We start from the raw sequence: 13,205 nt of genomic DNA, 5'->3' as shown, positions 1-13,205 counted from the left end.
AACTTTTAAAACATCCTACTAAATGATGCTTTATTAAAAAAAATCTTAAAAATAATTTAATTGAAATGATACGACGGCGACGTCTCAAAAAATGTAATTTTTAATTTCGTAGTTTCTCAGAATTACTACCACTTTAGGAGGGTATTACTCATATTTGAACAGATCTCTTACAATTTTATAGATGTTTTTTTAAAGCTTAAGATGTAATATTTGAAATTATCTACATTATTTTGCTTTAGACATAAAATAAAGAACTTCTTTTTGAGAAAATTGAGAAAGATAAAAAATGTGATACAAAAACCGAAAAATGTCAGGTAAAAAATAATTGTACAAAGTCATCAAAACTTTTTTCTGTAGATACAACTTACCTATGATATTCTGAAATATAAAGGTACTTTACTCTTTAGCGAAATTCATATTTTTGACATACCTCGTATAAAATTGATAAAATTAGATTTTAATTTTTTTATTTAAAAAATATTGTTTTTTCGTAAAATTGATAATAAAAATGTTTTCTCATATGGTTCCTAGTTACGTAGACATACTGTATAAGAGCTCAAAATTTTTTAATTTTTAAATTGTAATGCTATATTCGGACTCAGCATAATCAAAACAAATAGAAACATATTTTATTAAAGTAAAATGATAAATTCAACGATATTTTTAAAATTATTTATACAAAACAATTGTTACTGTTTAAACAATTAATAAACAATTAGCGGCTAAATCTGTGAGTAGCACTTTTTACATTAACGTGTATATAAACTAACAAAAAAAGTTTTAGAAAAACATAAGCCTGTTTGAATTTTTCCGAAACAATGCATGTTTTCGTTCTTTATTGACTCCCCTATTTGTAAATAGTACATTTGGTAAGTTTATACATTTTTTCTTTATGCCGAATTTGTAAGACTCTTGGAGCCATCCTATATCTTAAAAGATGACGTGATAGATAAAATCTGTTAAAAACAAGACAGAGATTTAAGACAACTAAATTGCTGTTCTTCAGTGCAAACAAGATGCATTTGTTACGATGTAAAGATTGAAAAGAAAGGATAATCAATATAATATGGATCCTTCATAATTTACACCAGTATGTGACAAATTCGTCACTTTAAAACTAACTTGTCATACAAGAAATTAACTCCTAAAAAAGGAATCTTCCAATAATTTTCGGAACCAATATTGTTCTGAAAATAACCAAAAATGAGCATACACTGTTACATTTTCTGTGTACTTTCCTGATTATCACAGAAAAAAAATGTTTTTTTTTATTTTTATGTAAATTGTTAACATTTCTTTACGTTTCAATAGTTATTTTTTATTTTATAAGATGTTATATAAAAAAAGTTTTATTTAATTTATTTGTGATTGTTGAGTTAGGTTGTACAAAAAACATGAGAATTAACAGAAAAGTAATAAGGAATGGTAGATTAGAACGCGAGGATAAAATACTTTCTATTAATATAAAACCAGGATGGAAGGAGGGAACAAAAGTTACTTTTCCACGAGAAGGAGATCAAAATACTGGAAATATTCCTGCCGATGTAGTATTCGTAATAAGGGATAAACCGCATAAGACTTTTAAAAGGGAAGACAGTAATATAAAGTAAGTTTTCTTTACTTTTTTTAGGAGATATGCAAATTTCGAATGCTTCTCGGTTTTATCCAAACAACTGACTACTTTTTTGTAATTTTTGTTGCTACTTCTGCTTTTTAACGTGCCCTATCAAGTCCCCTTGACGTTGGCGATTAACATGGCGAAACTGTCTCTGTCTCGAGCTATTCTAAATAGGTGTTCTGCTTTCTTTATTCTCGTCCACTCCCGAATATTCTTCAACCAAGAGGCCTGTTTTCTACCAATTCCTCTGCGTCCTTCGATTTTACCCATCATAATAAGTTGAAGGATATTACACGGTCTCCCCTTACTACGTGTCCAAAATAGGCCATCTTTCTATATTTGATGTTATCAAGCAGCTCGTGGGCAGCATTGGCTCTTTTAAGGACTGCCACATTTGTCAGCATAGCCGTCCATGGTATTTTCAGTATACGTCTGTGCAGCCACACTTCAAAGTCCTCCAAATGATTAATGGTGGATATTTTAATGTCCATGCTTCGGCACCATACAAGAGGACTGACCAAATGTAACATTTAATCATGCGCTTTCGAAGTTATACACTATTTGTTGCTACACATAGCGTAATTATTGCTAAACGTGTGTTTTAGCATTGCTCAATAACATTTGCCTTATGAAAATGACTTCAGTGACTATTCGTTCTTTGCGCAATATTTGTCTAAATTATTTTTTCCGTATTGTTTCGTTTCGGTTAGAATTGCATGGACATAGGGAAAAAAATTAGAGAAAAAATAGGCTAGAGAGAATTACAGCAACTAATCTGCATTTTTCGGTATTTATTTACATATTATCAGAAATATATGTAAATGAACACAATGACATCAATTTAATAAATAATAATAAAGAGAATTTTGCAATGTAAAAATCATATTTTCAAATTTCTTTCCACAACACCATGGGGTACAGTTTCAGGCGCGTTTTTATGTGTTATCCCCAGTCAGTAGGTCTAATAGGCTATTGGTTATGTCCAAACAATGAAGCGAAAAGGAACTACAACGTTAACGGGGTTTTATTGTTTATTATGGTCAATGGACCTCTAAATACGAAAAAACCACGGAGTGCTACCATTTAAAAGAGTTCGTTTTTGAAAAAGGGGTGAATTAGTCCCTAGGCACAAGGTGCATTAGGGTGAGTTCTATGCACTTTTGGTACAAACACGTCTACAGAAAAATATTTCAGGTTAAATTTGCTAACAAAATATCACCTTTTAAAGTAAAAAATATTTTTTTTACAAAAACATAATTCAACAAAAAAGAAAAAAAACACACAAAAGAAAGCAATTTTGTTTTTAGGCCCATAAATTTCTTCCACGGGGCTAAAGGTATTATTGGCGTTGCTTCAAAGAAAAAAAATTCTATCCATCCTTTTTAAAATTATGTTTTGTAGAAGTGTTTAGGATTTATAGTTTTCCAAATATGATTCTTCAAAGTTCGCCACTCACAGAATTTTTGGGTTATTTTCCCTACTATCTCGCAAACATTGTTTTGTAACTTTTTTCTACACAGCTTTAGGTATACGCAATGGTACATTTAGTAGGAAAAGAAAGAAATCAATGGCCTTTAAAATGGTCTATTATGGAAGGTCGTATGACTATTTTTAAGCAAGATATGGTTTTTCCAACTTTCATACTTTTAACGATTTTTGATAATGTTTTACGATTATTTTTAAACTTTTCATTATAACTTTTTTTCTTCTACATTCAGGTATATACATTCTTGAACAAAAGAGGAAGCTTATTTAAAATAGTGTATTGTAAAAAATTATAGGACTATTATTAAACAAGATATTTATGCTTTTTTAAAATGTGACATAATATACACATGCAATATTGGAACCATCCCACTAAATTGGAACCATCCCACTAAATTGGAACCATATGGAAAACTTTTTTATTATTAATTTTATGAAAAAAAAAATTATCCTTCATAAGTAAAGTATTCTGCATAGCCTCAAACCTAAGATGCAATCAGATATCAAATGTTATCAATAGTATACGAGATATGTTAAAAGATATGAATGTCGCTCAAGAGTAAAGTACCGTTATTTTCCACAATATGAAAAAGTGTTATTAGGAAAAGTATTTGGAAATAAAAATTAGATTTTAATATGCAATTATACTCTTCTAATTCAATTTTTTTTAAATTTTTCACAAATTACGGATACCCTTGGATATCCTACGGATATCTTGTTTAAAAATAGAGTTTTACAATATTTTTTAGAATTTTTTACAATATGTGCACCAGTTTAAAGTAAAGAAAATAAGCTTTCTTTTATTAGATCAGGAATTATTGTTAAAAGTATAAAAGTTTGAAACACCATAACTTGCTTAAAAATAGTTGTACAGATTTTTAAAATAGACCATTTTAATGGTAATTGACTTCTCTTTCTACAAATGTACCATTAGATATACCTAGAAATGCGTAGAAAAATGTTTGCAAAATAATGGGGAAAATGGCCAAAAATGCTGTGAGCGGCGAATTTTGAAAAATCATATTTCGGAAACTGTAAACCTTACAGACTTCTGCCAAAAGTCATTTTAAAGAGAAAGGCTGGAAGTTTTTTTCTGTGAAGCAATGCTTATATCCTATATCCCCGTGGCAAAGCTTTGGGACAAAAAACAAAATTGCTTTCTTTCTTGTTTTTTGCTGTTATTTTGAATATATTTTTTTGAAGAAAATATTTTTGACTTTAGAAGGTGATATTTCAATAGTAAATTTATTCTGGAACAATTTTTCTGTAGACGTGTTTGCACCAATAGTGCATAGAACTCACCCTAATGCACCCTGTGCCTTTGGGTTAATTCACCCCTTTCTCAAAAACGCATCCATTTAAATGCTAACACTCCACGGTTTTTTTTATATTTAGAGGTCCTTTAACCATATGAAGTATTAAAACCCTGTTAACGTTGTAGCTCCGTTCTAAAGTACATAATCAATAGCCTATAATCCACATGTCATCGCTTGCAAATTTGTTGCAACTTCTGCAGTCTTCTTCCTTTTAAAAGTTTTTTGCAAGAAATAGTAATGTGTCATGTTTAAGAAAAAAATTTTTGGTAATGTTTGGACGGCCAGGTCTCTTGTTTCCAGATGCTGTTGTCGTAGCTGCTCAACTTTTTACCTCTGTTGAGCTGTCCCCACCCCCACTTGCAACAATTAAAAAACAAATAGCGCTGATTGATGAGCTATTTATGAGCTTTCATATTCCGCAAATTAAAAATTTTGAGCTTGTTACACTGGGCAGGAATTTATTATTTTATTGGGGGGGGGGGGTTAGTGAGGGGGCTGAGTCCCATTTATTTTGTCGGACAGAACTTCCAATTGATTTGTTACCTTTTCATTAAACTCTCATGCAAAAATCAGACTGCTGATCACCAACCTAATTCCTGTCATTTGATATGTTCTACGTGTCGGACTTATTAAAATGCCCAACATATTTGTCGGATAAACATTTTTTCATATATCATATAAAGTTGCTATCGAATAAACTTAAAAACAACCTGCTGGTTTTCACAATCATAAATTTGTCAGGATGACGATTTCCACAATTAAATCAGGTTCCATAATTAAAATTTCCCCTGAATGTTTCCAAGAAAATGTTATTTTTTAACTCCGTTAATTTTTATGATATCAGGTTCATCCAAAAGCCATCTGAAAGGTAATGTTAAGGGCTATAAAGCAATAAAATGTAGACTTTAAACGTTTCTATCTCGGTTATGTTGTATCCTACAAAAAGAAAAAACAAGTAAAATATTTGCTGACAAAAAATCTTTATTTTCTTTGGTTATCATTTTTTACGTGTATCGAGTATTTTTGGAGTATTATCAAAAAAAGTGCAATTTACGAAAATTTTAAAAATTCTAATTTTTTTAAATCATATATTTCTTCAATAATATGCAGTCTAAAACGGCCAAAATATTTGAGGTCATTAGGTACTTATGCCAAAGTAAAGAAAGTCTCATAGGAATTACTAAAAAATTTAAATTTTTGTGGAAATGGCGTATATTTTATTTCACTATTTCCTAAAAAATTCGAAAGGGTCGTCTTATTTTCATTGTAACTTGCTTTTTTGATGCTATCAACTTCGTTTGTAGCTTAATTGTTAGGTATTACCACTGTTTATCTAGTAATAGTTGGTCAGCCTAATAGGGAAATTTGTTTGATTCGAATTGAGACAGTCACCAGATGTCAACACCATTTCTGTCAGGGAAGCAACGTCACGCGTAAATTAAGATACATCCAAAATGCATAGACGCCAAGTTGGATACGATCCTATTCATAACACCCCAACTCGCATACATATTAAGAAAAATAAATATATGGAAAAATATATTTAGAAATTGAATTAATGATGTCATGCTACTATACACATAATAGCGTTAGATCAATTTATAAATATATTCTTCCAAATATTTATTTTTCTTAATGTCTGCGAGTTGGGGTGTTATGAATATGATCGTATCCAACTTGGTGTCTATGCGTTTTGGATGTATCTTAACGTTTTGTGGTGACATCTAGTGACTCTCTCAATTAGAATTAAACAAATTTCCCTATTCGGCTGACCAACTATTACTATATAAACAATGGAATTACTATGTACTTTGACAAGCATATATTACATTTATATTTTAAAAAATGCATCGTTTTCTCGTTATTTAAGCTTGAATATGTAGATTTGAGTACTAGCCGAAAAACATCTACATTAAATTAGGTATCCAACTAAAAAGTAAGTATTTTATCGAAAAAAACATTAACATATAAAAGTAAAAATGAGACGCTCAGAGCAACAGTGGCCTAACCGCAAAAACGAAGTTTTGAGATAAATGCAATATTTGCATTCCTGTTTCCATTATGCTTATGGGATGGCGCTAAAAATAATGTAGCGCCATTTAGCCAAATATAGAGGTAGGTTGTGTTGAGCTTTGTTAATCCGACGATTTAATGTTGCTCGTTTTATTGATATATTTGCACAAATATAGCACATAACAGAGTGAACAAAAATGGTGTATGTATGAGGTCTCTAGACCTAGTAGAAGCAGAGTTGTAGCTAATGAAAAAAAAAAAATGTTTATATTCGTCAAATTCCAAATCGAATATTTCAACGTGAAATATCAAAAAAATGAATCTCTTTTTGGATAAAACTCATGCCAACTTTCTAAAAGTGTTTAACAAAGGCTTTATTTTTATTTTCTAAAAAAGTTTCTAGCATCAAAAGTAAGCAAGTTACGCTCAAAATAAAGTTAATCCACTAATTGGCATCCTAAATGAAATTAATCGTTACCGCTTCACAAGTTGATTTACTCGTGTACAAATTGTTTATATACTCTGTAAATTTCATCAGTTCAAAGTGCTTATTTTTGAAAGGGTAGTAGTTGAAAGGGCTTGAACGAGTCACTAATAACGAGTCTATGCAAATTTTGAACAGTCATATTTTAGCTAATTTTAGTTCCACAAAAAAAAATAAAAATATAGACAATATTCAGAAAAGCAAAACCTACATTTTTTTACTCTTTGAGATTTTTGGTATCACTAATAATTTTTAAGAGTTGATATATGCCGATGACCTGGTAATTGTGGCAAAATCAGAAAAAGACTTGCAAGTAAATGTGAATGTTTGGAATGAAGCCTTTAAGAAATTTGGGATGAGAATAAATATTGAAAAAACAGAAGCTTTAGTAATATCGAAAACACAAGAAAATATAAATGTTAAGTTGAATAATGAGACCATTACACAAGTTGAGGACTTCAAGTATCTAGGATCAACAACGAATGGGCAAGAACATATAGAACCAGAAATAAACAGCAGGGTAATGAGTGCAACAAAATTATACTATGCACTAAATAAAAGTTTTATTAGGAAGAAAGAAGTAAGCCTGAAAACAAAAATGAAAGTATTTCAAACCGTATACGTGCCGGTGCTACTCTACGGTAGTGAAACGTGGACAGTGAACGACAACATCCGTAGTAAAATTTAAGCATGCGAAATGAGATATTTACGTGCGGTATCCGGGGTGACCAGACGTGATCGTATAAGAAATGAAGACATACGTGAAAGGTGCGGTGTTGGAAGGACCTTAGACAGACTTGAAACGAAACAGTTATCGTGGTTCGGACATATGGCGAGAATGAGTGAAGGTAGAACTGTAAAGAGGGTATGGAAAGCGGCATCTGACAACAAACGAAGAAGAGGCAGGCCAGCAAGAACGTGGAATGCAAATATTGGAAAGGCTTGCGGAAAAAGAAATATTGGGTGGAGAGAAGCAGAAAGACTAGCTACCGACCGAAAGGCATGGAGACGTCTCATTTCTCCACTTACCTCGACACCGTAAGGTACAAGAGGACGGCTTAAGTAAGTAAGTAATAATTTATTTAAGTTATTAAGTTTAATATACTTAAGTTATTTTGACAAAAAATATTTTTTTCAAAATTAAAAATAAAAAACTTTTACTTTAAAACCAAACTTCTTCAAAACTAATTACTTTGAACCGATGAAACTTACAGATCATATAAATAATACATAATAAAAGCAAAAGTGAAAACGATTAATATCGTTTGAGATGCTAATTAGGGGGTGATTTTCCCGATTTTTTTTTAACAAATGGATACTTACTTTTTGAGTTATTTGCGAAAAACCGTCTAAAAACGTGTTTTTTTTTTTGTTGAAAAATGAATGCTAGAAATTCACTCTCAAATAACTCGAAAAGTATTGACTTTGTGAAAAAACGCTATAAAACAAAAGTTGTTTAGAATCAGCCAGTTTATCCACTTCGGGACTGATTTTGAATGTATATTTTTTCACCCCCAAGAAGGAGTGACACTCACCCCCAGGGCCAAAGCACACATCGGCACAAAAACCGTGAGTAAATGGACTATACCGGGTGATTTATTAAGAATGTGCAATCTCTGAGTTGTAGATTCTAGACCTCAAAATAGTAAGAATCGCGTAACAACTAAATCGCTTAAATAAAATGTAGCTCGTTACTGAGTTACAGGGTGTATTATTTAATTTAATAACTGTTTTTACCGAGTACTTTAGTAGTGTAAACCTACTAAATTATGATAAATAAAAGTTTCAGGGGACAGTAAATGGTTGACCCTTCCCAAATTCTACACATTTGTCGGAATTGCTATTTTAGGTTATATTTCGGTTCTCCCATACTTTCTATATAAATAATATACTCTTCATGCGTAACGATAAAGTTATTATGACTCCAATAAGAGGCGAAAATCGTCAATTCAGACTGCTGGACTGCGCTCCCTATCCTAAGTGAAAAATAAAATTGTTTTGCCTTCGCATTGCAACTGAATAAAAATGGTAAACATTTTTATTTTAGTTTATATATTAGTATTACTCCTATAGAGTAACTAGGTCCATTTTCCGTTGGAACTTTACCAAGCTGCAGAACGGGGGTTGTGAATTGCAACTTTTTAGAATTCCCTCCCTTTGTCTTCACTGCAGCATCCATCTGGCTTGCAAATTTTAGAAGCCTTGGCGGTGTTACCAAGGAAATGGACCAATAAGTTTTCAATTTAAAAATATTTTAGTAATATTTTTAATATTTTTCAACATTATTAATGTTGCTATTAGGATTGAAAATTTTACCTTTCAATTACCAGATGACGCTAGTCACCTAATTCGGGTCTAGGACGTTTCATCGCCGCCGTTTCGATGCCGCCAGTTCGATGCCGATGCCGGCCGATTCATCGCCAGTCAATTAATCGCTATCTGATATATTTCCGAATTTTCGACAGTTACAATTATTAGTTATTTTTAGTATTAATTAGGAATTCTAGGAAATGCGAGATATGACGGCGATGAAATGGACTGGCGATGAACCGGCGGCATCGAAACGGCCGGCGATGAACCGGCGGCATCGAAAAGTCCCATTCCGCCTAATTCATACACGTCAGTTGCAATGTGGGGATAAACTTTCAAGGTTTGGTCACTTCGAGCAGAGAGCAGCAGGCCTACGCCTCTCCGCTGATGACTCCAATAAGAGTCGAAAATTGTCGATTTAGAGTGCTGTAATGCGCTCCCTGTTCTAAGTGAAAAATAAGATTGTTTTGCCTTCGCATTGCAACTGAACAAAAATGGTATACATTTTTATTTTATTATAAAGTTATTAGTATTGGAGATATTTGAAGTTGAAAATGAAAAGGCACATTTACTTTAATTAATCTATTGTTCCTCTTCATTTTTAACTTCAAATATCTCAAAAACTAATAACTTTATCGTTAGGAATGAACAGTATATTATTGAGATAGAAGGTATAGGAGAAAAAAAATTGCGCTAAAATAGTAATTCCACCAGTGTTGTAGAATGTGGAAAGGGTCAACCATTCACTTTCTCCTGTCATAATACGTCTCTGGTAGGAGCCAGAAACGTTTATGTAACACTATCTGCCAAGTATAATAAGGATATGTCAAATACTTTTGAAGTACTGAATACAAATTAACGAGTTAAAGGTTACAGGATGCTTGATTTAAAAATTTAAAAATTATTTGTAATCAGTAGGTACTAAATATTTGACATATCCTTATCATACCTGCCAAACAGTGTCGATACTGTACGCTACACTGTACTCTACTAAATTATGTTAAATAAACGTTTCTGGGTACCACCTGGTTACGCCACTGACGGAATTTCTATTTTATCATAATTTTAATATTGTCCAATACTTTCTATGTAAATAAGAAACTCTTCATTCGTAACGATAAAATCATTAATTTTCGAGATATTTGAAGTTAAAAATGAAGGGGCTTGATACATTAATCAAAATAGCTGTTCCGTTTCATTCGTAACTTCAAATATCTCGAAAACCAATGACTTTATCGTTACGAATGGACAGTATCGTATAATTTACATAGAGAGCATTGGATAATCTAAATATTGCGCTAAAATAGCAATTTAGCCAGTAGCCTAGAATTTAGGGAGGGTCAACTATATATTGTCCCCTGTCGTACGTCTATGGAAGTAGTCTGAAACGTTTACTTATAATAGTTTAGTAGGATGTATAGTACCTACACCTTCTGCCAAGTATAACAAGGATATATCAAATAGTTTTACAGTACTGGGTAAAAATAGTTATTAAATTTTTAAATAAAACACCCTGTAACTCAGTAAAAAATTCTAGTTCTTCTTCTAGAAAAGTTCTTCTACAATTTAACCACGCCCATGGAATTGGTCCAGCTGAAGTGGAAGCTGATCTTGCCGCTTATAGGTCCTATCTAACTTCGGAAAGAATTATACACCTACAAAAGTCAAGGGAATGTCACCGAAGTTATTATTCCACTGGCTCTCCAAAGCGAAATTTTTAAACAACACTACGTGTTCTGAGGGACTAGAAACCTCAAATTATTTTAGTGATGACAACTTTGGCATGGTTCTGATTAATATTCGTTCTATAAGAAATAAAACTGATGAATTATTTTTGTTTCTGGAGGAATTAGGATTTCCTCCGATAGTTGCGGTTACAGAGCACTGCCTGGCTTGAAGTTAACGAGCCTTTTTTTGTAGAAAAATATACCACAATTGCCAGGTATGATCGTCCAAGTTCGGATCATGGAGGCACCCTGATTCTCTCTAGAAATAATGATTTTTCTCTGGTAACAAAATATGACTTTTTGTTAAGTGAATCCTTCTTTGAGTTTTCCTTAGTTTATAATAAAAATCTTAATCTTTACATTATTTGCATTTATAGATCACCTGATTCTACCGTGGAACTATTTTTTCAGAACCTGCTAAATTTGTTAGATGACCTGCCTCATAAAAGCAGAAAAATTCTATGAGGTGATTTTAACATTAATTATGCTGCTGCTAGTGCTACCCAAGTGTCCCTGGCAAACATATTTGAATCGTATGGTCTCTCAATGCACGTTAATTCTCCTACAAGGATTACAAAAACTACATCTACCATAATCGATTATATTGCCTCAGATTTCTCACCCCTTGATGTCACCTCCACAGTTATTAATGCGGGACTATCTGATCATGAAGCAGTGTATACGAAGTTTAACATCTTCAGCAAACCCTCCTCAAAAACCCGACGTTTAGGTAGGATTTTTTCCGCCCAGAATTTTCGTAAATTCCAAAATTTATGCTTAACTTCTGAGTGGCAATTTCCTTCTATAGACGTGGACTATAATTTCAGTGTTTTTCTAGATAAGCTTCTCCACATCTTCAATAAGACATTTCCTTTAATTCCTATTAAGCCAAAACATCGGAAACCTTGGGTTACGAAAGGTATTCGCATATCAGCTAAGAATATGCGTTCACTGCCATACATCAAGAAATTTACTACCAATATTGCTGTCACTGAATATATCATGAAGTACAGGACAACATATCTAAAACTTGTCAGGTCAGCTAAAAAAGCCTATTATCAAAATCGTCTGGGAAGCTCTAAAAGTGTTGCAAAAGAAACTTGGTCTATAATAAACGATCTTCGAAATAAAACTCACACAGCTCAATCATTTTCCCTTCCAAATCCTGAAAGTCTAAACGACTACTTCGTTAATGTGAGTAAAAATATAACATCAACAATTTTGCCGCAACAAGATCCCATTTTCTATCTTCCTAATTCAAGACAGGATTCAAGACATAATTCATTCTTTTTACGACCAGTCGAAAACTCTGAACTGATCCAAACAATCAATAGTATCAAAAGCAAATCATCCTGTAGTACTGATGGACTATCTATAAAAATTTTCTCTAATTTCACAGAAAATGTGTTGGAAATCCTCCTCTGACTAATTAATGATTCCTTCGAAAAAGGTAAATTTCCAGAGTGCCTAAAGACAGCCATTATTATCCCTCTTCATAAGGGTGGCGAAAAATCTGATGCCTGCAACTGTAGACCTATTGCCTTACTAGCGGTACTCTCCAAAATTATTGAGAGACTCATTAAAACTCCACTTATGTCCTTTATCGTTGATAACAACATTTTATCACAAAATCAGTTCGGCTTTTTAACAAATAAATGTACCACTGATGCCATGTTTTCTGTACTACACGAGGTTTGCCAAGCACTAAACAATAATATTTATACTGCCACTGTTTTCTGCGACTATGCCAAAGCTTTTGATTGTGTAAATCACGACATCTTGATTACAAAACTAAATTTCTATGGAATTCGAGGTATTTCTTTGAATTGGTTCCAATCCTACTTGAATAATCGGAAACAACTAGTTAGAGCAAATTATACTGACTCTAGTCTCAAAAACATCGTATGTGGAGTACCACAAGGTTCAGTATTGGGTCCTATACTGTTCCTTATCTTTATAAATGACATCACTAATTTAAAAATCAATGGGAAAATTTTTCTTTTTGCTGATGATACCAGTATCACTTGGAGCAACTCAACTATTGCATCTCTTCATGAAACTAAGACTTCGGATCTACTGACGATAAAGACCTGACCTGACCTGATAAAACAGTAGCATTATCCTATAAAGGAGCTCTTCAACCTTTGCCTCTTAATAACAGCCAGATCAGTACCGTTGATTCTGTAAAATTTCTTGGTTTTTTTTTAGACAGCAACCTCAAATGGTCCCTTCATATCGATTCGTTAAGTAAG

The 13,205-nt window shown here is 32.4% G+C and overlaps 1 protein-coding gene across 1 annotated transcript in view; it reads left to right on the top strand.

The window, feature by feature from the left end:
* Window positions 1–13,205, top strand: part of LOC114331006 (dnaJ protein homolog 1-like) — a 79,711-nt gene that overhangs the window by 46,758 nt on the left and 19,748 nt on the right. Inside the window, exon 3 of the mRNA XM_028280460.2 lies at window positions 1,381–1,606. Coding sequence (XP_028136261.1) covers window positions 1,381–1,606 — 226 coding nt within the window. The remainder of the gene's footprint in view (window positions 1–1,380; window positions 1,607–13,205) is intronic.

This window comes from Diabrotica virgifera, chromosome 7 (genome assembly GCF_917563875.1).
Source record: "Diabrotica virgifera virgifera chromosome 7, PGI_DIABVI_V3a".
Classification (NCBI taxonomy): domain Eukaryota; kingdom Metazoa; phylum Arthropoda; class Insecta; order Coleoptera; family Chrysomelidae; genus Diabrotica; species Diabrotica virgifera.
Note: the sequence above shows the minus strand (reverse complement) of the source record. Positions and strands in the feature narration are given on the sequence as shown.